General features: G+C 40.8%; 1 protein-coding gene across 1 annotated transcript in view; it reads left to right on the plus strand.

Moving 5' to 3' along the window:
* The first annotated feature begins 1079 nt into the window (after window positions 1-1079).
* RTN4IP1 (reticulon 4 interacting protein 1) overlaps window positions 1080-27452 on the plus strand; it is a 141220-nt gene continuing 114847 nt past the window's right edge. Inside the window, exon 1 of the mRNA XM_086317514.1 lies at window positions 1080-1310. Within this exon, the coding sequence (XP_086173640.1) occupies window positions 1286-1310 (25 nt within the window). The 5' untranslated portion in view covers window positions 1080-1285. The remainder of the gene's footprint in view (window positions 1311-27452) is intronic.

Below are 27452 nucleotides of genomic sequence, written 5' to 3' on the forward strand. Positions count from 1 at the left end.
TCCTTGCAGTCCAAGATACTCTCAAGAGTCTTCTCCAACACCACAGTTCAAAAGCATCAATTCTTCACCGCTCAGCTTTCTTCATAGTCCAACTCTCACATCCATACATGACCACTGGAAAAACCATAGCCTTGACTAGATGGACCTTTGTTGGCAAAGTAATGTCTCTACTTTTCAATATGCTATCTAGGTTGGTCATAACTTTCCTTCCAAGGAGTAAGCGTCTTTTAATTTCATGGCTGCAGTCACCATCTGCAGTGATTTTGGAGCCCCCAAAAATAAAGTCTGACACTGTTTCCACTGTTTCCCCATCTATCTTCCTCAAACCTCTAAACCTGACTTGGGACAAACAGTGAGCTGGAGATGATGCCTGCCTCTGTGGGAGAACTCAGGGTAGGCCTTTTCCAGATACGCCTCACCATTCAAGGCTTCAAATCAGACCTGCCATGGGAGTAAGTTTTTTGTGGATTTTTAAAATGCTATTTGCAATTTACTATATTGATTTTATCAATCTCTAAAGGGTTACAATTTGAAGAATACCAAATTCTATGTAAACTTAAGTACATTAAAAGCCTTAAACCTCTCAGTTGCATGCTAATCACCTCATGCTGTGAAGTGGGCCAGGGAGGCCTTTGGGTGGGTTTTTCCTTCAGGGATTGAAAATTAAAGCATTAGTCGGTCAGCCCTGTCTGATTCTCTGTGACCCCATGGACTGTAGCCCGCCAAGGCTCCTCTGTCCATGGAATTCTCCAGGCAAGAATAATGAAGTGGGTAGTCATTCCCTTCCTCAGGGGATCTTCCTGACCCAGGAATCAAACCCTGGTCTCCTGTCCTGTGGGCAGATTCTTTACCTTCTGAATCACCAGGGAAGTCTTCCTTCAGAGAAGGTAGTACCAAATACCTTCTTCATGGCAATACAAGATCTTGACTAGGCCCTGCTTTTGAAAAGAACAGGGAAAACTATGATTAAAACTGCTGTTAAAAAGAAGCTTTTAAATTTTGAGTGTGATTCTGTGTTCTAAGCGCCGAACAGTTCACAGCTGTCCCCGATTAGTTCTATTGGATCACAGGTGAGAACCAGGTAAGGCTAAGGCTGAGGCCTCGGGCTGCACGGCGGCGTCAGGAGGCTCACGGGCAGACCTAGCGTGGGCAGCCTTACCTGAAGACACTCTTTCCTCCCTTTGCTTCATGATTCGTGTCCGAATGCCACTTCCTTGACACCAGACCAGGCTCAGTGTCTGAGGAAGAGTGGACCTAACCACCCTGACCTAACTGCAGACCTCAAATGGCCTCCTGCTGCCTGGAGAAAGGTAAGAAAGATTAGCGATGTAAGTTTCTCTACCTATCCTAGTAGAAAGGCCTGAGCCTCGGGGGTCAGCCTGGACCCACAGGATGTGGTTTCCCAGGCCAGCCTAGGGCCCCCTCCCTGGGCTGCTTAAAGTGTGCGTCCAACAAAAGTTTTTTTTAAATTGATGTTTGAATGTGACATTTTGTGAAGTACTGTTTTTTAAGCTTTAATTTGGAGGGGCCTAGAAAATACGTGTTCTCAGTTTTCCTTTTCCACTCTCTTCTGTTCTCGATTCATTTGATTTCCTCCAGCATTGTCCCTTGGAATAATATCTGTACTAAAAAATATTGTTGTTTGGAAAATTAAAAAGAAAGAGAGAAGTGCAGGTAATGGGGACCTGAGGAGCAGCGAGACTAGTGGGTGGTGGGGGCTGAGGAGAAATGTTAGCAAAATAGAATAGCAAAGTCCAGTGTTATTTCAAGACTGAAAAAAAGTGGATTTTACTGTGTTAAATCAATTTAACTTTCCAAATAGTTATTGCTCCCCTACTGTTTATAAAAACACATGAAATAAACGGAGACAGATTCACACAGAGTTGAAGAGTTTTCAGAAACTCTGAGTATACCTATAAGCTCTGCTTCAGTTTTGCCCAGTGTTGTGAACCGTATTAATTCTGTCTGCAGAAATGAGATGGTAAGGCATAAGGGTCAAAGGGGGAACACTGGCATTTATCCACAGCTGTTCCAGGTTTTCAGGTTTAAGATGAATTGGTGGAATCACAGAGGCCTATGTAGGAGGGTTAGACCAATGAAGAAAGGATGGGCTTACTTTGAGGAATTTAATTTGGTGGGAAGAGGAATTTGTTTTTAACCTGGGTCCTGAGATTAAAGCACAGATATGCTAAATCTAAGGTGGGTATCTTGGTTGATAATTCATTCCTCAGGCCTGCTTAAAATATATATATAAATCAGGGTAGATCCTTTAAGGAATACTTATTTTGGTTTAAATAAATTTATAACTGTCCTTCCATAACTGTAGGTTCTGCATTCAAGAATTCAACTGGTTGGGGATAAAAAATATTTGGGAGTTAAGAAACAAGGATATATTGCATAGTAGAGGGAATTATAGCCATTACTTTATAATAAGTTTAATAGATTATAATCTGTAAAAACACTGAATCTCTATGTTATACACCTGAAACTAACATAATTTTATAAATATACTATGCTTCAATAAAATTATATCAATTGTAATTATTCTAATTCCTCAAATTCTTTAATCAATAAAAATGACTTTTAATGATTAAAAATATATATATTTGGGAAAAATACATTGAATAGAAGTGGTGAGAGTAGGCATCCTTGTTTTGTTCCTGAAGTTAGCAGGGAGGCTGTCAGCTGTTCACTGTTGAGTATTATGTTGTCTGTAGGTTTGTCGTCATAGATGGCTTTTATGTTGAAATATGCTCCCTCTATACCCACTTTGGTGAGAGTTTTTTCTATCATGGCTGGACGTTGAATTGTATCAAATGCTTTTTCTGTGTCTGTTGAGATGATTGTGTGTTTTGTCTTTCCTTTTGTTAGTGTGGTGTGCCACATTGGTTGATTTGCATATGTTGAACCATCCTTGTGACCCTGGGATGAATCTAACTTGATTCTTGTGTATGATCCATTTTATGCATTGTTGGATTCAGTTTGGTAATATTTTGTTGAGGATTTTACGTCTATATTCATCGGAGATATTTGCCTGTAATCGTCATCTTCTTCTTTTTTTTTTTTAATAGTGTCTTTATTTGGTTTTGGTACCAGGGTAATGGCGGTCTCAGAGAATGAACTTGGGAATGTTCCCTCCTCTTCAGTACTTTGGAATAGTCTGAGAAGGATTGGTATAAGTTCTCCTTTGTATGTGTAGTAAGAATTCCCCAATGAATCCATCGGGTCCTTCCTGGTTTTATTTGCAGGAAGTTATTATTGTTTTGTTTTGTTTTTTAACAGACTTACTTCTAGTGATCAGCCTGTTCAAATTATCTATTTATTCTTGGCATAATTTTGGCAAGCTGTATGTTTCTAGAAACCTGTCCATTTCTTCTAGGTTGTCCAATTTGTTGCTCATATAACTCAGTATAAAAATTAAAAAATGGGCCGAAGACCTAAATTAGACATTTCTCCAAAGAAGACACACAGGTGGCCTACATAAAAGATGCTCAACATTGCTAATTCTTAGAGAAATGCAAATCAAAACCACAATGAGGTATTACATCATACTGGTCAGAATGGCTGCCATCAAAAAGTCTAAAATAGTAAGTGCTGGAGAGGGTGTGGAGAAAGGGAACCCTTGTGCACTGCTGGTGGGAATGTAAGTTGGTGCAGACACTATGGAAAAATGGTATGGAGGTTCCTTAAACTAAAAATAGAGCTATGATCTGATTCTGGGCATATACCTGGAAAAGAGAAAAGCTTTCATTTGAAAACACACATTCACTTCAATGTTCATAGCAGGAGTATTTACAATAGCTAAGACATGGGAAAAAAAACCAAGTGCCTGTAAATATATGATTAGTTTAAGAAAATGTGGTTCATATAGACAATGGAGTATTACTAAATATTGCATTTGCAGTATGAAAGGACCTAGAGATAAACATACTAAGTGAAGTAAGTCAAAGACAAATATCATTTGGTATCACTTATGTGGAATCTCAAAAATAATACAAACGAATCTATATACAAAACAGAAACAGACAGACTCACAGACACAGAAAGCAAACTTTTTGATTATCAAAGGAGAAAGGGAGGTGCGGGAACAATAAGTTAGAAGTATGGGATTAAGAGATAAACTACTACACATAAAATAGATGAGCAACAGGGATTTACTGTATAACACCAGGATATATATTTAATATCTTGTAATAACCTATTGTGTAATGGAAAATAATCTGGAAAAGAATTTTATATATATAGCTGAATCACTTTGCTGTACAACTGGTACTAACAATACTGTGAATCAACTGTACTTCTACTAAAAAATATTTGAGGATAGGCAAATCCATAAAGTAGAATAGAGGTTTACTGAGGTTGAGGGGAGGAGGGAATGGGGAGTTATTGTGTAATGGGTACTGAATTTGTTTGGAATGATGACAAAGTTCTGGAAATAGATAAAGATGATAGTTGCTCAACACTGTGAATGTATTTAGTGTCATTGAATTGTACAGTAAAAAATGATTAAAATGGTAAATTCTGAACTATGTATATTTTACCACAATAAAAAAGGGGAAAAAAATATTCTGGCAAAAAAATTCCAGGAAGTTTCAAAAAAGTAAAACTTGAATTTGTCATGCTCTGGCAACTATTTACGTAACATTGACATCATATTAGGTATTATAAGTAATCTAAAGATGAATTAAAGTGTGTGAGAAGATGTGCACAGGTTATCTGCACATATTACACCATTTTATGTAAGGGACTTAGCATCCACAGGATTTTAGTATCTGCAGGGATTCCGGAGCCATTCCCCATGTATACCAAGGAACAACTGTGCTAAATTGAGTGTGATTCTCTCAAATTTGCACAAATCAGATCCAAAAATATTCTAGATTGTTTTTGACAACAACCCCAAAGAGGGAATTCTTGATAATAGCCCCAAAGAGGGAGCTGTATCTTTAGGTCTAAACAACATCCTACCTTCCTCAGTTTGTGATCAAAACATGAGGCACAAAAAAATAAGGCAAAGCAGAAAAACAGCTGAGAGAGAAACTGGTGCTTTGTGGTGTTCCTGACTTGTCAGGGTGCAAGCCTTCTTCCTAGCCATCTCACAAGAAGCACGCGCACGGACAGGGGACTGTTCCATCTTTGAGAGATGCAACATGGACAACAGAGTCCATCCTTGCTCTTGTCTATTAGGGAGACAGCCAGGCAGCAGCAGAATTTCTAAGGTGCAGGTTGGCAGGCCCAGGAGTCCTTCAGGCCACAGTCTCTTTGGCCTTTGCCTAAAGTTGCATAAGGGCCAATCCCAGGTCAAGTGGAAGCAAGAGTCAAGGACGGCACGCCTGACCAGGGAAGGAGAGTCAAACAAAACCCACCAAATGGTGCATGACCTTCCCATGTTAAACTTAGGTCAGTGCACCACTTGAACTGCTGTTATAGCTTATTCCTTTTTCCAAAATCCTCCTGAAATTTTTTTCATATTTAAGTGTCTTTGGAGCTTAACCAAATTCTCCTATGGCAATTTAAAATTGAAAACATTTCAAAAGAATACACAAATAGAATAAGCCTCTTGATTTGGGAGGGGGTGATGGCCACATTGGGGCACACTGACTTGCCCCTTTCGGAGCAGAAGGCAGATATGAGCTTTCAAAATCATATTCCAGAATATCCACAGGAAGTGAATACAGATTACTCTGTTGTCCTATTTGGATGCTATGCCATTGTGAGCAGTGCCTCAAAATTTGATTGTATGGTCACCTTGTTGAAAGTATGGAAGTTTGAGTGATTTTCATAGCATTTATAGAAGTGGGTTCAATAAAATATTTCAAAACTGGAATGTCCTCAGAGCACTGACTTTTGGGGGCTCTGAAGGAAACATCTGCAAGAAGATGACTTTGTGATAAACATTGTATTTTGAAGTTTCCTAACTCACCATGATAAAGTAACAGCTTGTGTGTAACACTTAGCTCTGGAGAAGCTCTAATTAAACCTGGATATCTGTGTGGTCAGAAAAAATGTTTCCTTGATGCTTACAAGGGCAAAAAAGGCACCATAGAATAACGCACAGTGGTAAAAAGAGTAATGGACCAAGAACCCCAAAACAGACCAGCTTCTTACTTACCCTTATGATCTCAGATATTCTCCAGCCCTGTAGAGTTCAATTCCATCAGTAAAATGAAGATGGATGCTGGCATCTACCATGCACCCTACTGGGCTGTGAACATTTGAGAAAGCTTCATGAATTGTTGACTAAACAACCAGTGTCTTATGTTCTTGTCAAAAGGTAATGAGAGTTAGAATCAAATTGTATCCTATTAAGGAAATAGGTTTATAATCAGATTACTTCTGAAGAACTTCGTGTTTCCTGGCATGATCCTTCATTTCTCTCCTAATATAAAATTTGTCAAGAAACCTGTGGTTCATTGAGTAGAAAATAGCATAGCCAGTAAATAGATTTTACAATGTTTTATTTTATGGCCATCTCATTTGGTCATCCAGATGTGATCTTCTGGACGGAGTCTTAGCCAGAGAGCTTTTCATTACAGAAGGCAGAAACCAATCCAAGTTAGCTCAAAGAGAGATCTTGTTGCAGAAAACAAAAGCAGATCACCAGTAGACCATCTTACATGGCTCCCAGTCAAAGTAGAACCATTCTTCATGCCACTAGGCTTGAGAAACTTCCAAAATCATAACAGTACTTTCCTGTTTCTCAACGGTTTTGTGGCTTATTTTTCTCTTCTACACACTATAGACCCACACGTTACAGAGGTGGCCCAGCCAATACCCCCAAGTGTATATGACATTATTAGTCCAATAACCAAGTATTGATACTATATGTTTCTGAGTCTCTTACTTTAATCTTCTTCTTCTTGCCTGGAATATAGATGCAATGCTATTTTCTTCACATAAGCTTCCTTTTTAGCATTTAAAGCTCAGAATGCATGTCACCAAAGTTACAGAACAATGAGCCGATTTGGGAGTGTACTTTTACAGAACCACCTTTGGGCAAATTACTTAACCACTTTATGCCTCAGTTTCCTAATCTGTAAAGTGGGAATGATATTATGTATTTCCAGCTATATTGCCTGGTCTGTGATGCTCAATATCAGCCATTAACATTACTAGTTTAAAAGAGGTTAATTTATTACACTGACCAAAAGCAGGCATAGAACTATATAATTCAAAACTGTATCAGGTTATAAAATAAAATGAAATAAAGGTGGCACTGAATATGTCAGATAAGTTTCCAGAGAAGATGATTTGATGTAGGTCTTTTTTTTATTTTATTTTATTTTTAAACTTTACATAATTGTATTAGTTTTGCCAAATATCAAAATGAATCCATCACAGGTATACATGTGCTCCCCATCCTGAACCCTCCTCCCTTCTCCCTCCCCATACCATCACTCTGGGTCGTCCCAGTGCACTAGCCCCAAGCATCCAGTATCGTGCATTGAACCTGGACTGGCATCTCGTTTCATACATGATATTTTACATGTTTCAATGCCATTCTCCCAAATCTTCCCACCCTCTCCCACAGAGTCCATAAGACTGTTCCATACATCAGTGTCTCTTTTGCTGTCTCGTACACAGGGTTATTGTTATCATCTTTCTAAATTCCATATATATGCGTTAGTATACTGTATTGGTGTTTTTCCTTCTGGCTTACTTCACTCTGTATAATAGGCTCCAGTTTCATCCACCTCATTAGAACTGATTCAAATGAATTCTTTTTAATGGCTGAGTAATACTCCATTGTGTATATGTACCACAGCTTTCTTATCCATTCATCTGCTGATGGACATCTAGGTTGCTTCCGTGTCCTGGCTATTATAAACAGTGCTGCGATGAACATTGGGGCACACGTGTCTCTTTCCCTTCTGGTTTCCTCAGTGTGTATGCCCAGCAGTGGGATTGCTGGATCATAAGGCAGTTCTATTTCCAGTTTTTTAAGGAATCTCCACACTGTTCTCCATAGTGGCTGTACTAGTCTGCATTCCCACCAACAGTGTAAGAGGGTTCCCTTTTCTCCACACCCTCTCCAACATTTATTATTTGTAGACTTTTGGATCGCAGCCATTCTGACTGGTGTGAAGTGGTACCTCATAGTGGTCTTGATTTGCATTTCTCTGATAATGAGTGATGTTGAGCATCTTTTCATCTGTTTGTTAGCCATCTGTATGTCTTCTTTGGAGAAATGTCTATTTAGTTCTTTGGCCCATTTTTTGATTGGGTCATTTATTTTTCTGGAGTTGAGCTGTAGGAGTTGCTTGTGTATTTTTGAGATTAGTTGTTTGTCAGTTGCTTCATTTGCTATTATTTTCTCCCATTCTGAAGGCTGCCTTTTCACCTTGCTAATAGTTTCCTTTGTTGTGCAGAAGCTTTTAAGTTTAATTAGGTCCCATTTGTTTATTTTTGCTTTTATTTCCGATATTCTGGGAGGTGGGTCATAGAGGATCCTGCTGTGATGTATGTCAGAGAGTGTTTTGCCTAAGTTCTCCTCTAGGAGTTTTATAGTTTCTGGTCTTATGTTTAGATCTTTAATCCATTTTGAGTTTATTTTTGTGTATGGTGTTAGAAGGTGTTCTAGTTTCATTCTTTTACAAGTGGTTGACCAGTTTTCCCAGCACCACTTGTTAAAGAGATTTTCTTTAATCCATTGTATATTCTTGCCTCCTTTGTCAAAGATAAGGTGTCCATATGTGAGTGGATTTATCTCTGGGCTTTCTATTTTGTTCCATTGATCTATATTTCTGTCTTTGTGCCAGTACCATACTGTCTTGATAACTGTGGCTTTGTAGTAGAGCCTGAAGTCAGGCAGGTTGATTCCTCCAGTTCCATCCTTCTTTCTCAAGATCGCTTTGGCTATTCGACGTTTTTTGTATTTCCATACAAATTGTGAAATTATTTGTTCTAGCTCTGTGAAGAATACTGTTGGTAGCTTGATAGGGATTGCATTGAATCTGTAAATTGCTTTGGGTAGTATACTCATTTTCACTATATTGATTCTTCCAATCCATGAACATGGTATATTTCTCCATCTATTAGTGTCCTCTTTGATTTCTTTCACCAGTGTTTTATAGTTTTCTATATATAGGTCTTTAGTTTCTTTAGGTAGATATATTCCTAAGTATTTTATTCTTTCTGTTGCAATGGGGAATGGAATTGTTTCCTTAATTTCTCTTTGTTTTCTCATTATTAGTGTATAGGAATGCAAGGGATTTCTGTGTGTTGACTTTATATCCTGCAACTTTACTATAGTCATTGATTAGTTCTAGGAATTTTCTGGTGGAGTCTTTAGGGTTTTCTATGTAGAGGATCATGTCATCTGCAAATAGTGAGAGTTTTACTTCTTCTTTTCCAATTTGGATTCCTTTTATTTCTTTTTCTGCTCTGATTGCTGTGGCCCAAACTTCCAAAACTATGTTGAATAGTAATGGTGAAAGTGGGCACCCTTGTCTTGTTCCTGACTTTAGAGGAAATGCTTTCAATTTTTCACCATTGAGGATAATGTTTGCTGCGTGTTTGTCATATATAGCTTTTATTATGTTGAGGTATGTTCCTTCTATTCCTGCTTTCTGGAGAGTTTTTATCATAAATGGGTGTTGAATTTTGTCAAAGGCTTTCTCTGCATCTATTGAGATAATCATATGGTTTTTATTTTTCCACTTGTTAATGTGGTGTATTACATTGATTGATTTGCGGATATTGAAGAATCCTTGCATCCCCGGGATAAAGCCCACTTGGTCATGGTGTATGATCTTTTTAATGTGTTGTTGGATTCTGATTGCTAGAATTTTGTTAAGGATTTTTGCATCTATGTTCATCAGTGATATTGGCCTGTAGTTTTCTTTTTTTGTGGGATCTTTGTCAGGTTTTGGTATTAGGGTGATGGTGGCCTCATAGAATGAGTTTGGAAGTTTACCTTCCTCTGCAATTTTCTGGAAGAGTTTGAGCAGGATAGGTGTTAGCTCTTCTCTAAATTTTTGGTAGAATTCAGCTGTGAAGCCATCTGGACCTGGGCTTTTGTTTGCTGGAAGATTTTTGATTACAGTTTCAATTTCTGTGCTTGTGATGGGTCTGTTAAGATTTTCTATTTCTTCCTGGTCGAGTTTTGGAAAGTTGTACTTTTCTAAGGATTTGTCCATTTCTTCCACGTTGTCCATTTTATTGGCATATAATTATTGATAGTAGTCTCTTATGATCCTTTGTATTTCTGTGTTGTCTGTTTTGATCTCTCCATTTTCATTTCTAATTTTATTGATTTGATTTTTCTCCCTTTGTTTCTTGATGAGTCTGGCTAATGGTTTGTCCATTTTATTTATCCTTTCAAAGAACCAGCTTTTGGCTTTGTTGATTTTTGCTATGGTCTCTTTTGTTTCTTTTGCATTTATTTCTGCCCTAATTTTTAAGAGTTCTTTCCTTCTACTAACCCTGGGGTTCTTCATTTCTTCCTTTTCTAGTTGCTTTAGGTGTAGAGTTCGGTTATTTATTTGACTTTTTTCTTGTTTCTTGAGGTATGCCTATATTGCTATGAACTTTCCCCTTAGCACTGCTTTTATAGTGTCCCACAGGTTTTGGGTTGTTGTGTTTTCATTTTCATTCATTTCTATGCAAATTTTGATTTCTTTTTTGATTTCTTCTGTGATTTGTTGGTTATTCAGCAGCGTGTTGTTCAGCCTCCATATGTTGGAATTTTTAACAGTTTTTCTCCTGTAATTGAGATGTAATCTTACTGCATTGTGGTCAGAAAAGATGCTTGGAATGGTTTCTATTTTTTTGAATTTACCAAGGCTAGCTTTATGGCCCAGGATGTGATCTATCCTGGAGAAGGTTCCATGTGCGCTTGAGAAAAAGGTGAAATTCATTGTTTTGGGATGAAATGTCCTATAGATATCAATTAGATCTAACTGGTCTATTGTATCATTTAAAGTTTGTGTTTCCTTGTTAATTTTCTGTTTAGTTGATCTATCCATAGGTGTGAGTGGGGTATTAAAGTCTCCCACTATTCTTGTGTTATTGTTAATTTCTCCTTTCGTACTTGTTAGCATTTGTCTTACATACTGTGGTGCTCCTGTGTTGGGTGCATATATATTTATAATTGTTATATCTTCTTCTTGGATTGATCCTTTGATCATTATGTAGTGACCATCTTTGTCTCTTTTCACAGCCTTTGTTTTAAAGTCTATTTTATCTGATATGAGTATTGCTACTCCTGCTTTCTTTTGGTCCCTATTTGCATGGAAAATCTTTTTCCAGCCCTTCACTTTCAGTCTGTAGGTGTCCCCTGTTTTGAGGTGGATCTCTTGTAGACAACATATGTAGGGGTCTTGTTTTTGTATCCATTCAGCCAGTCTTTGTCTTTTGGTTGGGGCATTCAACCCATTTACGTTTAAGGTAATTACTGATAAGTATGATCCCGTTGCCATTTACTTTATTGTCTTGGGTTCGAATTTATACACCGTTTTTGTGTTTCCTGTCTAGAGAATATCCTTTAGTATTTGTTGGAGAGCTGGTTTGGTGGTGCAGAATTCTCTCAGCTTTTGCTTGTCTGAAAAGCTTTTGATTTCTCCTTCATACTTGAATGAGATCCTTTCTGGGTACAATAATCTGGGCTGTAGGTTATTTTCTTTCATCATTTTAAGTATGTCTTGCCATTCCCTCCTGGCTTGAAGAGTTTCTATTGAAAGATCAGCTGTTATCCTTATGGGAATTCCCTTGTGTGTTATTTGTTGTTTTTCCCTTGCTGCTTTTAATATTTGTTCTTTGTGTTTGATCTTTGTTAATTTGATTAATATGTGTCTTGGGGTGTTTCACCTTGGGTTTGTCCTGTTTGGGACTCTCTGGGTTTCTTGGACTTGGGTGATTATTTCCTTCCCCATTTTAGGGAAGTTTTCAACTATTATCTCCTCAAGTATTTTCTCATGGTCTTTCTTTTTGTCTTCTTCTTCTGGAACCCCTATGATTCGAATGTGTAGCGTTTAATATTGTCCTGGAGGTCTCTGAGATTGTCCTCATTTCTTTTAATTCGTTTTTCTTTTATCCTCTCTGATTCATGTATTTCTACCATTCTATCTTCTAATTCACTAATCCTATCTTCTGCCTCTGTTATTCTACTATTTGTTGCCTCCAGAGTGTTTTTAATTTCATTTATTGCATTATTCATTATATATTGACTTTTTTATTTCTTCTAGGTCCTTGTTAAACCTTTCTTGCATCTTCTCAATCCTTGTCTCCAGGCTATTTATCTGTGATTCCATTTTGATTTCAAGATTTTGGATCAATTTCACTATCATTATTCGGAATTCTTTATCAGGTAGATTCCCTATCTCTTCCTCTTTTGTTTGGTTTGGTGGGCATTTATCCTGTTCCTTTACCTGCTGGGTATTCCTCTGTCTCTTCATCTTGTTTAAAATGCTGATTTTGGGGTGTCCTTTCTATATTCTGGCAGTTTGTGGAGTTCTCTTTATTGTGGCTTTTCCTCACTGTGTGTGGGTTTGTACAGGTGGCTTGTCAAGGTTTCCTGGTTAGGGAAGCTTGTGTCGGTGTTCTGGTGGGTGGAGCTGTATTTCTTCTCTCTCCTTTCGAAGAGTTGGGTTGCTTTTCTGGGTGCCTGATGTCCTCTGCCGGCATTCAGAAGTTGTTTTGTGGAATTTACTTGACGTTTAAATGCTCTTTTGATGAATTTGTGGGGGAGAAAGTGTTCTCCCCGTCCTACTTCTCCGCCATCTTGGCTCCTCCCCCTGATGTAGGTCTTAAAAGAAGCAATTGAAAAGACTTGAAGAGAAGTGTTTTGGTTTTTCATGACTGTGTTAACAAACTATCCGAAAACGTAGTGACTTAAAGCAAAGAATCAGCTTTTGGTTTGGTTGAACCTAGGTGTTGTTTGGGGATCTGCTTTCTGTCCCCACGGTTGGGGTGGGGTGGGGTTGATAGAGAGTCTGAGGTTGGGAGGGGGAGACTGAGATGGCTCTCAATGTGGTTTTCTAGCTGGAGCTTGCAAGTCACACACCGGTGCTGCTCTCCTGCCCCAGAAATGATGAACTCAGGCCTTCCTTCTCATCACCCCCTTCTTCCCTAGAGAGCTGGTGGAGTCCTGTGAATAGCAAGGCGTTCCTAGCACAGAGAGGTGTCAGCACTTCTGCTGGAGGGTGGGGACTGCTCTCATGTTACAGCTGTTGTTCAGTTGCAAGTCAGGCAAGTCTGACTCTTTGCAACCCCATGGACCAGCACGCCAGGTTTCCCTGTCCTTGATTAACTCCCGGAACTTGCTCAAACTCATATCCATTGAGTTGGTGATGCCATCCAACCATCTCATCCTCTGTCATCCCCTTATCCTGCCTTCAATCTTTCCCAGCATCAGGGTCTTTTCTAATGAGTCACCTCTTCATATTAGTGTCCAAAGTATTGGAGCTTCAGCTTCTGCATCAGTCCCTCCAGTGAATATTCAGGACTGATATCCTTTAGGATGGATTTGTTGGATCTCCTTGCAGTCCAAGGGACTCTCAAGAGTCTTCTCCAACACCAGAGTTGAAAACCATCAATTCTTTGGTGCTCAGCTTTCTTTATGGTTCAGCTCTCACATTCATACATGACTACTGGAAAAACCATAACTTTGACTAGATGGACCTTTGTTGGCAAAGTAATGTCTCTGCTTTTTAATATGCTGTCTAGGTTGGTCATAGCTTCTCTTCCAAGGAGCAAGCATGTTTTAATTTCATGGCTGCAGTCACCATCTGCAGTGATTTTGGAGCCCAGAAGTGGGTCACTATTTCCATTATTTCCTCATCTATTTGCCATGAAGTTATGGGACCAGATGCCATGATCTTCGTTTTTTAAATGTTGAGTTTTAAGCCAGCTTTTTCACTCTCCTCTTTTTTACTTTCACCAAGGGGTTCTTTAGTTCCTCTTCACTTTCTGCCATCAGGGTGGTGTCATCTGCATATCTGAGGTTATTGATATTTCTTCCAGTAATCTTGATTCTGGCTTGTGCTTCATCCAGTCTGGTATTTCACATGATGTACTCTGCATGTAAGTTAAATAAGCAGAGTGACAATACACAGCCTTGACGTACTCCTTTCCCAATTTGGAACCAGTACGTTGTTCCATGTCTGGTTCTAACTATTGGTTCTTGACCTACATTACATACAGGTTTCTCAGGAGGTAGATAACGTGGTCTGGTATTCCCATCTCTTTAAGAAATTTCAGTTTGTTGTTATCGACAGAGTCAAAGGCTTTTGCATAGTCAGTGAAGCAGAAACAGATGTTTTTCTGAAATTCTCTTGCTTTTTCTATGATCCAATGGACGTTGACAATTTGATCTCTGATTCCTCTGCCTTTTCTAAATCCAGCTTGAACCTCTAGAAGTTATTAGCTCATTTACTGCTAAAGCCTAGCTTGGAGAATTTTGAGCATGACTTTGCTAGCTAGCGTGTGAAATGAGTGCAGGTTACAGCTGAAAGAAGGGCAAAGCCTCTTGCATTCACCAAATCTGGCTCTTCCTTAGCCCCTGTCTCCCCATCTTCCTTTGTCCCTGCCTCCTTACTGATTCTTCCACTTAGATCTCTGGAAGTTAGATTCCCTTCTCCCATTTCTTCATGCTGAGCTCCAAACTTCTCTATGATGCCTGCAGAATGTGAGTTTTTTGTTTGTTTTAAATGCACACAACTTCATCTTAGAGCAGCATTAGTCTCAGGGTTCATTAATTAAGACATCACACTTGACTAGATCTTCACTGATTCTCGCCATCATCCTCAGTGCCTGACTCAGAACCTGGCTCAGGATTGGAGCTCCAGCCACAGTGGTTGAATGACTAGCACCCTGCTGGGAATCACGTCCCTGCTCATGATCTGATATTTTGTCTTCAAGTTTGTCCCTTCAGTCTCTTCTCCCATCACAGACTGTATCTGGGGAAAACAAGAGATGAGTTTCTTAGAAACAGCTTCTGTCAGCAGTCGGTCTCCCTCCCGCCCCCTCCTCTGGCCAAAGTGGTGAGGCTGTAAACAGCTCTCATCAGGAAACTGGCACTCAGAAAACAGAAAACCAATTAGGGAGCTGCCCAATGACTCAGGAGAGTGTCATCAGGGAGCCAGGCGGGGAACACACAGTGGACAAGAACCTGTAAGATGTGACCTTTTGGAGACAGTGTTGATTGTAAATAGTCAGGCTCTGAGTTTAATCATTCAGTAGCTACAGAACTTCTTTACATACATCTCGTGTTTTGTGAGACTGCTGGACTGAGGAGATTTTTCAACAGCAAAGTCTAGGTAGTTCCTCAGGGAAACATTTTATGTGGTATTCTTTGGCCTCGTATACGAATCTTCTCAGGCTGCCATAACAAAGCATCATGACTGAGTGCATCAAACAACAGAAATGTATTTTCTCACTGTCCTGGAGGCCAGAAACCTGAGGTCCAGGTGCTGGTGGGGTAGGGTCCTTCTGAGCGTCTCTCCTGGGCTGGCAGATGGCTGCGCTCGTGCTGTGTCTTCACCTGGTTGTTCCTCTGTGCTTGTGCCCCAGTATTCTTTCTTTTTATAAGGACATGAATTGTATCAGATTAGAGCTCATCCATATGACCTCATTTGAGCTTCCCTGGTGGCTCAGAGGGTAAAGAATCCACCTGCAATGGGGGAGACCTGGGTTCAATCCCGGGGTTGGGAAGATCCCCTGAAGGGAATGGCAACCCACTCCAGTGTCCTGGCCTGGAGAATTCCATGGACAGAGGAACCTGGCAGGCTACAGTCCATGGGGTGTCAAAGAGTCAGACATGACTGAGTGACTTTCATTTCACTTCAATGACCTCATTTAACTGTAATTAAATGGCCCTATCTCCAAGCGCGGTCACATTCTAAGGTACTAGGGGTTAAGACTAACATATGAATTTGGTGGGGGACACAATTTTGTCTCTAACACCTTTTTGGGAATTCCCTGGTGGTCCAGTGGTTAGAACTCAGTGTTTTCACTTCTGGGGCTCAGGTTCAATCCCTGGTCAGGGGACTAAGAAGATCCAGCAAGCTGCCTGGTGCAGCCAGAACAAACAAATAACAGCAACAAAATCACCTTGTATGCTTGTGGAGGTGAAGAGTGGCAGAATATATACCCCCAAATATACCACTGTGTCATAAGGATTATTTTGAGTTAAAGACTCTTGAAAAACAGCACATTCATGAAGGGTATGCTGAACTCACCTTTCTTCCTAAAAGCAGGAGATAAGTCTCCCATGTGAAAGATGCCTTCCCTGTACCAAGGGGAAAGAAACATACTGATGAGCAGAGATGGGAAGCTGAGGCTGATAGAAATCTGTACAAACAGAGCTTACTAAAATAACCCTCATCTTCCTTTTGTCTTCACAGATATTTTAGTGAAGTGAGTGAAAGTCATTCAGTCGTGTCCAACTCTTTGCGACCCCATGGACTATATAGTCCATGGAATTCTCGAGGCCACAATACTGGAGTGGGTAGCCTTTCCCTTCTCCAGGGGATCTTCCCAACCCAGGGATCAAACCCAGGTCTCTTGCATTGCAGCTGGATTTTTTTACCAGTTGAACCACCAGGGAAGCCCAAGAATACTGGAATGGGTAGCCTATCCCTTCTCCAGCTGATCTTCCCAATCCAGGAATTGAACCAGGGTCTCCTGCATTGCGGACAGATTCTTTACCAACTGAGCTATGAGGGGAGCCCTTTACTTTTCCACAATGACTATTTTTTGTTCAACCTGGTATATAAGCACTTAGGCCTAACTGCTTTGGGGTCTTCTTGTTCCAGTGAAGGCTCCTGTGTACATGTAAAAATATTAAATAGAATTTGCATGCTTTTCTCTCCTGTTAATCTGTCTTTTATCAATTTAATTCTCAGTCCCAGCTGGAAGCTGTAAAAGGGTACAGGAGAAGTTTTGCCTCCCTGCAGAGGCTTGCTAAATACTTTGTGTTGGATGAAAAACAGCATCCTTCCCCGCCTCCTGCCTTTTTGCCAATTCCTAGGATTATTGAAACAAAAATGGGTTGTAAACAGGGGAGGGGACAGCAGAGGGGACTCCAGGAGGAGTTATGTGAATGTGGACACCCACATTCACAAGATCCTTGGCCCTGTCTTTGTTTTGTCTCTGTCTCTCTTGAGATCATCTGATTCTTTTCTTGCTCTGTTTGGCAGAGCAAACAAACTAGATTTCAGAGTCATTTTGATGGGAGTGGGGGAGGTATAGGAAAATAATGACTGGATTACTAATAATATTTTCGGAAATTCTGTAGTTTACCCCTGTGGAAACCCTGTGGGAATTTGCATTACAGTATTTTCACTGAGTGTAGGGCAAGGAGTTGGCTTGTAGCTACCGTTTCCCTGCAAGTCTCAGGATGCGTAGCATTTCTAGCTTTTTGTCTTGAAGTGTCCTGGGTGGCATTAGAAGCCAAAGTCATGAACAACGGAGAGGCGCAGGCAAGCTGTCACGTGATGCTGCCTACTGGCTCTGTCACCACTGGCTGCCTTGACCCTGCTGCCCAGGAACCCCTCCCAGGATGACCTCCAGCAGGAAGGCCACCCTGACTGAGATGCAGAAACCATATGACAGGCTTCGCTCCTCAATGCCGTGCAGTAGATGGTGCAGATGAACCTATTCACAGGGCAGGGATAGACAGGCAGCATGAAGAATGGACATGTGGACACAAGGGTGGGGAGGGGAGAGGTATGAGACAAACTGTGTTTGGGAGAGACACATATATATATTACTATGTGTAAAACAGATAGCTAGCTTTTGGGCTTCCCAGGTGGGCGCTAGTGGTAAAAAGCCTGCCTGCCAATACAGAAGATGTAAGAGATGTGGGTTGGACCCCTGGGTTAGAAAGATCCCCTGGAGGAGGGCCTTGCAACCGACTCCAGTATTCTTGCCTGGGGAATCCCATGGACAGAGGAGCCTGGTGGGCTACAGTCCATGGAGTCACACAGAGTCGGATATGACTAAGCGGCTTGGCATACACAGTGGGAAGCTGCTATATACCCCAGGGATCCCAGCTTGGTACACTGTGATGACCTGGGGGTGGGGGTGGGGGCTGATAAGAGGGAGGTTCAAGAGGGAGGGAATATATGTATACTTATGGCTGATTCATGTTATTGTTTAGCAGAAACTAACACAACATTGTAGAGCAATTATGCTCCAGTTTAAAAAAAAAATTAAATGAACTGTCTATGTCTCACATGGGAGGGGCTGGAACATCTGACTTTGGCACGTATTTTTGGAAGATAGATTTTTGGTATTGCTGTGTTTATGAGAGCTCTATATTTCACCCCAGATCATAGCTAGACTTCTTATTTCTCAAAAAGCAGAAAATTTCTGATTATTTAAAAACTGATCAAATCTTAGGCAACCAACATACTTTACTTGAAGTGCAGTTTTTGTTTTTTCTTTATAAGAATGGAAAATGGCATGAGAGAGAAATGATATGGTATGTTTTTGCCTTATTTTATGTCGAGATATTAAAATAATTTTGTTTCAGAGCCATTTTATCTAAAGACTATGATGACTGAGTCTTCCATTTTTTATAGGCCGCACAAATACCTTTCTCTTCAAATAATGAATGGAGTGGTTATATAATTGAAGCAATTATTTAGTAGTGAATATAGAAATTTATCAAGATTTATTTATTGAGGTATTTCTCATGTGTTTTTGAGAATGATGGAGGTTTTCATGGAAAAAGACACATCTGGAGTCTGTGGTTGTTGGAGTGTATGAATGATTTTCAATCAAAGGCTTAACTCTTATAAAGGGCAGTTTTTATTAATATATATGCATATATGTTCATGGGGTGCTCAAGGCACGAGTAGTGAAATGATTTGCCATTCCCTTCTCCAGTGGACCACATTTTGTCAGAACTCTCCACCATGACCTGTACATATTGGTTGGCCCTGCACAGTATGGCTCATAGCTCCATTTAGTTACACAAGGCTGTGGTCCATGTGATCATTTTGGTTAGTTCTCTGTGATGGTGGTTTTTGTTCTGGAGGCTGTGGAATTATACTTGTTTCTTCTGTCTGCCCTCTGGTAGAGAAGTAAGCTTGTGTAAGTTTCCTGATGGGAGGCAGTGGCTGTGGGGAAAACTGGGTCTTGCTCTGGTGGGCAGGGCCATGCTCAGTAAATCTTTAATCCAACTGTCTGCTGAAACTTCAGGAGAGAGTGAAGGGCAGGGAAACCTGGCATGCTGCAATTCATGGGGTTGAAAAAAGTTGGACATGACTTAGCAACTAAACAATAATACATATATGTATATTGACATATACAAATACACAACCACAAACTTGACTGAAAATAAGAGAAAGCTTAAAATTAGGGAAAATGTTTTTAAAGAATAAATTTAAAAACTGCTCCTTAAAGCTTCATTTTAACCTATATTCATGTATTAGTTTCTACAAAACCCCGCCAGTCTTACTTTGCAGAGGTATTCAAAATCGATTCTTGTTACTACAGTGTTTCTTGTTTCTTCTTCTTCATAGGAATGAATTGATTTCCCAAAGTCCATTGGGAAAGTAAAAATGATAAAATTATATTAAAAAAAAAAAAAACTTTTCTAGTTCAGTTCAGTTCAGTTGCTCAGTCGTGTCTGACTCCTTGCCACCCCATGAACTGCAGCACGCCAGGCCTCCCTGTCCATCACCAACCTGGAGTTTACCGAAACTCATGTCCATGGAGTCAGTCATGCCATCCAGCCATCTCATCCTCTGGTGTCCCTCCTGCCCTCAATCCCTCCCAGCATCAGAGTCTTTCCCAATGAGTCAACTCTTGGCATGAGGTGCCCAAAGTACTGGAGTTTCAGCTTTAGCATCATTCTTTCCAAAGAACACCCAGGACTGATCTCCTTTAGAATGGACTGGTTGGATCTCCTTGCAGTCCAAGGGACTCTCAAGAGTCTTCTCCAACACCACAGTTCAAAAGCATCAATTCTTCAGCGCTCAGCCTTCTTCACAGTCCAACTCTCACATCCATACATGACCACAGGAAAAACCATATCCTTGACTAGACGGACCTTTGTTGGCAAAGAAATGTCTCTGCTTTTGAATATGCTATCTAGGTTGGTCAAAACTTTCCTTCCAAGGAGTAATCGTCTTTAGCAGTTTCTAATTATACTCTACAAAAACAATTTTGATTTCATATAAATAAAGGGGTTTATTAATGTGTCAAGACATCCTGGAATGTGAAGTCAAGTGGGCCTTAGAAAGCATCACTACGAACAAAGCTAGTGGAGGTGATGGAATTCCAGTTGAGCTATTTCAAATCCTGAAAGATGATGCTGTGAAAGTGCTGCACTCAATATGCCAGCAAATTTGGAAAGCCCAGCAGTGGCCACAGGACTGGAAAAGGTCAGTTTTCATTCCAATCCCAAAGAAAGGCAATGCCAAGAATGTTCAAACTACCGCACATTGCACTTATCTCACACGCTAGTAAAGTAATGCTCAAAATTCTCCAAGCCAGGCTTCAGCAATATATGAACCGTGAACTTCCTGATGTTCAAGCTGGTTTTAGAAAAGGCAGAGGAACCAGAGATCAAATTGCCAACATCCACTGGATCATGGAAAAAGCAAGAGAGTTCCAGAAAAACATCTATTTCTGCTTTATTGACTATGCCAAAGCCTTTGACTGTGTGGATCACAATAAACTGTGGAAAATTCTGAAAGAGATGGGAATCCCAGACCACCTGACCTGCCTCTTGAGAAATCTGTATGCAGGTCAGGAAGCAACAGTTAGGACTGGACATGGAACAACAGACTGGTTCCAAATAGGAAAAGGAGTTCGTCAAGGCTGTATATTGTCACCCTGTTTATTTAACTTCTATGCAGAGTACATCATGAGAAATGCTGGGCTGGAAGAAACACAAGCTGGAATCAAGGTTGCCGGGAGAAATATCAATAACCTCAGATATGCAGATGACACCACCCTTATGGCAGAAAGTGAAGAGGAACTAAAAAGCCTCTTGATGAAAGTGAAAGAGGAGAGTGAAAAAGTTGGCTTAAAGCTCAACATTCAGAAAACGAAGATCATGGCATCTGGTCCCATCACTTCATGGGAAATAGATGGGGAAACAGTGGAAACAGTGTCAGACTTTATTTTTCTGGGCTCCAAAATCACTACAGATGGTGACTGCAGCCATGAAATTAAAAGATGCTTACTCCTTGGAAGGAAAGTTATGACCAACCTAGATAGCATATTCAAAAGCAGAGACATTACTTTGCCAACAAAGGTTCGTCTAGTCAAGGCTATGGTTTTTCCTGTGGTCATGTATGGATGTGAGAGTTGGACTGTGAAGAAGGCTGAGCGCCAAAGAATTGATGCTTTTGAACTGTGGTGTTGGAGAAGACTCTTGAGAGTCCCTTGGACTGCAAGGAGATCCAACCAGTCCATTCTGAAGGAGATCAGCCCTGGGATTTCTTTGGAAGGAATGATGCTAAAGCTGAAACTCCAGTACTTTGGCCACCTCATACGAAGAGTTGACTCATTGGAAAAGACTTTGATGCTGGGAGGGACTGGGGGCAGGAGGAGAAGGGGATGACAGAGGATGAGATGGCTGGATGGCATCACTGACTCGATGGACTAAGTCACTTCAGTCGTGTCCGACTCTGTGCGACCCCATAGACGGCAGCCCACCAGGCTCCCCCGTCCCTGGGATTCTCCAGGCAAGAACTCTGGAGTGGGTTGCCATTTCCTTCTCCAATGTATGAAAGGGAAAAGTGAAAGTGAAGTCGCTCAGTCCCGTCCAACTTTTAGCGACCCCATGAACTGCAGCCTACCAGGCTCCTCCGCCCATGGGATTTTTCCAGGCAAGAGTACTGGAGTGGGGTGCCATTTAGCAGCAAGTAATAATGTAGAGTTTTTGCTATTTGTTACCAAAATGACAGCTTGCCTTCAGAGCAACTGTATGCGATGTTCCGTAAGGCCCAAAGTCCATTTCTTGCTAATTCCACAAGCCTTCTGTTTCACTCTTTGGTTCACCCATGCTTCCTAACACTATCCATTCATCTAAGCCAGCATTTGAGACAGGAATTGAAATATTTTTGACAAATATAATTTCAAATTCCACCATATGAGTTTTGGTTAAATGTGCCAGTTAAACAATTATGTTTAGTATCACTCCTGCTAGAACTAATTCTTAAATGTCAGTAAAGAATTTTTAAAACCTTTTAAATGCATAAAACCACAAAAAGTGAGAGTGGAAGGAAAAATGAGGAGGCATCCAATACCTGGAAGCTAGAAGAAATATTTGCACTGAATGATTTAGGGCAGGGTTTCTCAACATGGTACTATTGACCTTTGGGGGCCAGATACCTGTTTGTTGTAAAAAGCCAGGATGTTTAACAGCATCCCTGCCTTCTACCTACTAGTTGCCAGTAGCATCTCTTCCCCGGTTGTGACAAACTCAGTATCTCCAGTTATTGTCAGATGGCCCTGGCTGATAGCCATTGATTTAGAGAATCAGAAAAAAACTAAAAGTATCTCTAGGGAGAATCCAGAAAGCAGGCTTGTCAAGGCCAGAGAACACCCAAAAGGCTTGAAGGTGGAGGCACCAGCCAGAAAACAGGATTAGCTGAAGATCAGTGTGAAAGGTAGATAATCCCAGTCTATCCCCTCCCACCTCCTTTCCCCTCCCTCACCATTGGAAATTCATTCCTTGGAGAGCCTGAGTCTGAGAAGCTGAACTAAAGATTTTATACTGGGTGTGGGTATTATGTGAGAATCTAATAACGCAAGTGGAATTCTAGCCTCTTACTCAATTCAGCTCTAAAAACATAGGCATTCACATATGCATTGTCCAGACAAGAGACTAGAGAATTCTTATGAGAAACTGACCAAGCCTGGCCAGGTCACCCTACAACCTACAGTCGAATCTATCAGTCAATAATCTCTCCCTCCTCTGCCTCCCATGGCTTCTAAACTAGGTTTTCACTGCCTTACTCTAGTGAAAGGGACAGCCAAGGTATGCAGTATTTTAAGAACATCTCCAGTATGAAAGAGAAAAAGAGGGACTTCCCTGGTGGTCCAGTGGTTAAGATTCTGAGCTCCCAGTACAGAGGGCCTGAGTTCAATCCCTGTTCAGGGAACTAGATCCCACATGCTGCAACCAAGGTTCACATTCTGCAACCAGGAGTCACATGCCACAGCCAAATAAATAAATATTAAAAGAGTGAGAGAGAGGAAAAAAAAAAAAACAAGAAGGAACTTAGAAAAAACAAATATTATAGGGAGCAAGTGAAGACTTAAAAAACACTGTAAGTGAAGCTTCTCTTCCCAGATCTTGGTTTCTAAGTACCATTTTCCATGGGGCTGGATGCACAGAAACATCTTGTGCCAGAAGATAAAGAAATGCCAAAGAATGACAAAAGAAGATGGAAAAAAAAAAAAAAAACACAGGAGCCATCTTGAATGGTGTTTCCTCACCAAAATGGGGCAATTGGAGTACAAAAATAAAAAACATAGGATTATAGCCCTTGATTAAAATAGGAATCCATGAGTCCAGACTGAGAAAGACAAATAAGGGAGAAAGGAAATCCTTCCTTTCAAAGGACATCAGCTAATAATTGTAGAAAGAAAATGGGAATGGATAATCACCATCTGGCAACATAGTCAGTGGTAGCTGATACAGACAAGGTCATAAATAGAGGCTAAGACTCTTGTGGGTAGAGGTTTGGTGAGGAACAGATACTGGCATACACTCAGAATTGCCCTGCACAAAATCCCAATTAAATACAAAGGGGGAACTGGTCACTTCACAGTGGAGAAAACTGGCTGACACCAAATAATGGGAAATCGGAATTAATATTACCAGTAGTGGGATGGGTCCACACTGTGCATCTGATGTGAGGCGTCAAGTAAGAACACAGCATCATTTTAAAAATAATTTTATTTATTCATTTTTGGCTGTGCTGGGTCTTTGCTGCTCAGGCTTTTCTCTAGTTGCAGTGAGTAGGGACTCCTCTCTAACTGTGGTGCTCAGGCTTCTCACTGCAGTGGTCTCTCTTGTGTAGCACGGGCTCCAGGAGACATGGGCTCAGTAGTTGTAGGTCTCAGGCTCTAGAGGTCAGGCTCAATAGCTGTGCTGCACGGGCTTAGTGCTCTGTGGCATGTGGGATCTTCTCAGACCAGGGATTGAACCGGTGTCTCCTGAATTGGTAGATGGATTATTTACCACTGAACCATCAGGGAAGCCCCAAGGGCATCATTTTTTCAGTATTCCTTCCAAGAGTCTATGGCTCAAGTCCGATCATGGGAAGCATTGTACACACTGAGGTTGATGATTGTCTTATCTTGTGTTAAGATTGTTAATGACTTGAGAGACAGGGAAAGACTGCAGAACTGTTTAGATCAATATATAAATGTATTGTAGGTTTCTATATAGGATTCTAGATCTTAAAAGAGGAATTATTTGGAGAGTTGGTGGAATCTCTACTAAATGGGATCTAGCAAAGATACCACACCTGACACAGCCCCTGTTATCAGGGCTACTTCTTGTTTGTGTTTAAAGTCCACTGTTACCTTCAAATTATTGTTTTTTGTTTGTTTGTTTTTTTGCAGAGGGCAGAATGGTCAGTTATATGGAGATATTATGAGGTCCTCCTACTACCCCTGTATTCTTTACATTTTTAAGAGTGGCACTAATTTCTGCCAGATTCTCTGTGATGAAGTATTGTCTTTGATTTACTATCTTGGCCATGGATGTGTGTGTGTGTGTGTGTGTGTGTGTGTGTGAGGGGTTGGCAGTTTCAGAGCTCTCCACTTGGCCATTTCACCGTGATATCTCTTATCCCACCAGCCAAGGAGGAAGAATGGCGTTGTATCAATTACTGGGAATGTCAATGCCAACTATACATTCAGAGATCAGGAAAGTACTACAGATGGGTCTGCAGACCTGGCAGATGCACAGCAAGCCACACCTGGCCTGGAGCTCCATTCATTTCCAGACTACTCATAATCCTACCAAGGCCAACAACATACTTTGCAGGACCCAGCACAAGTTGAACACGCAGAGCCCTTTGTTCTAAAATTAAGAATTTCAAAAGGGAAATATCGGGATGTTGGACAAATATAAAACCACACTTGTAGTTGTTGTACAGTCTCTAAGTCATGTGTGACTCTTTGTGACACCATGGACTGCAGCACACCCAGCTACCTTGTCCTTCACCATCTCCCGGAGCTTGCTCAAACTCATGTCCATTGAGTCAGTAATGCCACCCAACCATCTCATCTTCTGTCATGCCCTTCTCCTTCTGACTTCAATATTTCTCAGCATCAGGGTCTTTTCTAATGAGTTGCCTCTTTGCATCAGGTGGACAAAGTATTGGAGCTTCAGTTTCTGTATCAGTCCCTAGAATGAATATTCAGGATTGATTTCCTTTAGGATTGACTGGTTTGATCTCCTTGCAGTCCAAGGGACTCTCAAGAGTCTTCTCCAACACTACAGTTCAAAAGCATCAGTTCTTCAGTGCTCAGCCTTCTTTATAATCCAGCTCTCACATCCATACAGACTATTGGAAAAACCATAGATTTTATCAGATGGACCTTTGCTGGCAAAGTAATGTCTCTGCTTTTTAATATGCTGTCTAGGTTGGTCATAGCTTTTCTTCAAAGGAGCAAGCGTCTGTTAATTTCATGGCTGCAGTTACCATCCGCAGTGATTTTGGAGCCCAAGAAAATAAAGTCTGTCACTTTTTCCATTGTTTCCCCACCTATTTGCCATGAAGTGATGGGACTGGATGCCATGATCCTCATTTTTCGAATGTTGAGTTTTAAGCCAGCTTTTTCACTCTCCTCTTTCACTTTCTCCGTGGCTCCTTTTCACTATCTGCCATAAGTGTTGTGTCATCTGCATATCTGAGGTTATTAATATTTCTCCCAGCAGTCTTGATGCTAGCTTGTGGTTCATCCAGCCTGGTATTTCACATGATGTACTCTGCATGTAAGTTAAATAAACAGGATAACAATATACAGCCTTGTCATACTCCTTTTCCAATTTTGAACCAGTCACTTGTTCCATGTAAAGTTCTAACTGTTGCTTCTTGACCTGCATACAGGTTTCCCAGGAGACAGCTAAGGTGGTCTGGTATTCCTGTCTCAGAATTTTCCACCATTTGTTGTGATCCACACAGTCAAAGGCTTTAGTGTAGTCACTGAAGCAGAAGTAGATGTTTTTCTGGAATTCTCTTGCTTTTTCTATGATCCAGTCGATGGCAATTTGATCTCTGGTTCCTCTGCCTTTTCTAAATTCAGCTTGTATGTCTGAAAGTTCTCGATTCACATACTATTGAAGCGTAGCTTGAATTTTGAGCATTGCCTTGCTAGCATGTGAAATGAGCTCAATCGTGTAGTAGTTTGAACATTCTTTGGCATTGCCCTTCTTCAGGATTGGAATGAAATTGAACTTTTCCAGTCTTGTGGCCACTGCTGAGCTTTCCAATTTTGCTGATGTATTGATTGCAGCACTTTCACAGCATCATCTTTTAGGATTTGAAATAGCTCAGCTGGAATTCCATCACCTCCAATAGCTTTGTTTGTAGTATGCTTCCTAAGGCCCACTTGACTTCACACTCCAAGATGTCTGGCTGTAGGTTTGTGATCACACCATTGTGGTTATCTAGGTCATTAAGATCTTTTTTGTACAGTTCTGTGTATTCTTGCCATATCTTCTTCAGCTCTTCTCTTCTGTTAAGTCCTTACTGTTTCTGTCCTTTATTGAGCCCATCTTTGCATGAAATGTTCCCTTTGTATCTCTAATTTTCTTGAAGAGATCTCTAGTCTTTCCTACTCTATTGTTTCCCCCTCTTTCTTTGCATTGTTCACTTAATACGGCTTTCCTATGTCTCCTCGCTATTCGCTGAAACTCTGCATTCACTTGGGTATATCTTTCCTTTTTTCCTTTGCCTTTCACTTCTCTTCTCTTCTCAGCTATTTGTAAGGCCTCCTCAGACAACCATTTGTCTTCTTGCATTTCTTTTTCTTTGGGATAGTTTTAGCCATCACCTCCTTTACAGTTTTATGAACCTCTAACCGCAGCTCTTCAGGCACTCTATCAGATCTAATCCCTTGAATTTATTTGTCACTTACAACTACACTTACAACCTCACAGGTCACACACATGTCTGTGACACTGGCCCTGACTCCCACTCTTAACAGGATTCCAGGCTGATGTTTCAGGGCTCTGGGCATTAATGTCAACCTGGACCCTATGTCCAACTGTCCTTATAATGATTGGATCCTCCATTTCCACCTGTGTTCAGTTCAGTTACTCAGTCGTGTCCAACTCTTTGCGACCCCATGAATCGCAGCACGCCAGGCCTCCCTGTCCATCACCAACTCCCGGAGTTCACCCAAACTCACGTCCATCGAGTCAGTGATGCCATCCCGCCATCTCATCCTCTGTCATCCCCTTCTCCTCCTGCCCCCAATCCCTCCCAGCATCAGAGGCTTTTCCAATGAGTCAACTCTTCGCATGAGGT

The sequence above is a fragment of the Bos grunniens genome, chromosome 9 (genome assembly GCF_055505025.1).
Source record: "Bos grunniens cultivar Pamir isolate PY7600 chromosome 9, Bosgru_T2T1.0, whole genome shotgun sequence".
Classification (NCBI taxonomy): Eukaryota; Metazoa; Chordata; class Mammalia; order Artiodactyla; family Bovidae; genus Bos; species Bos grunniens.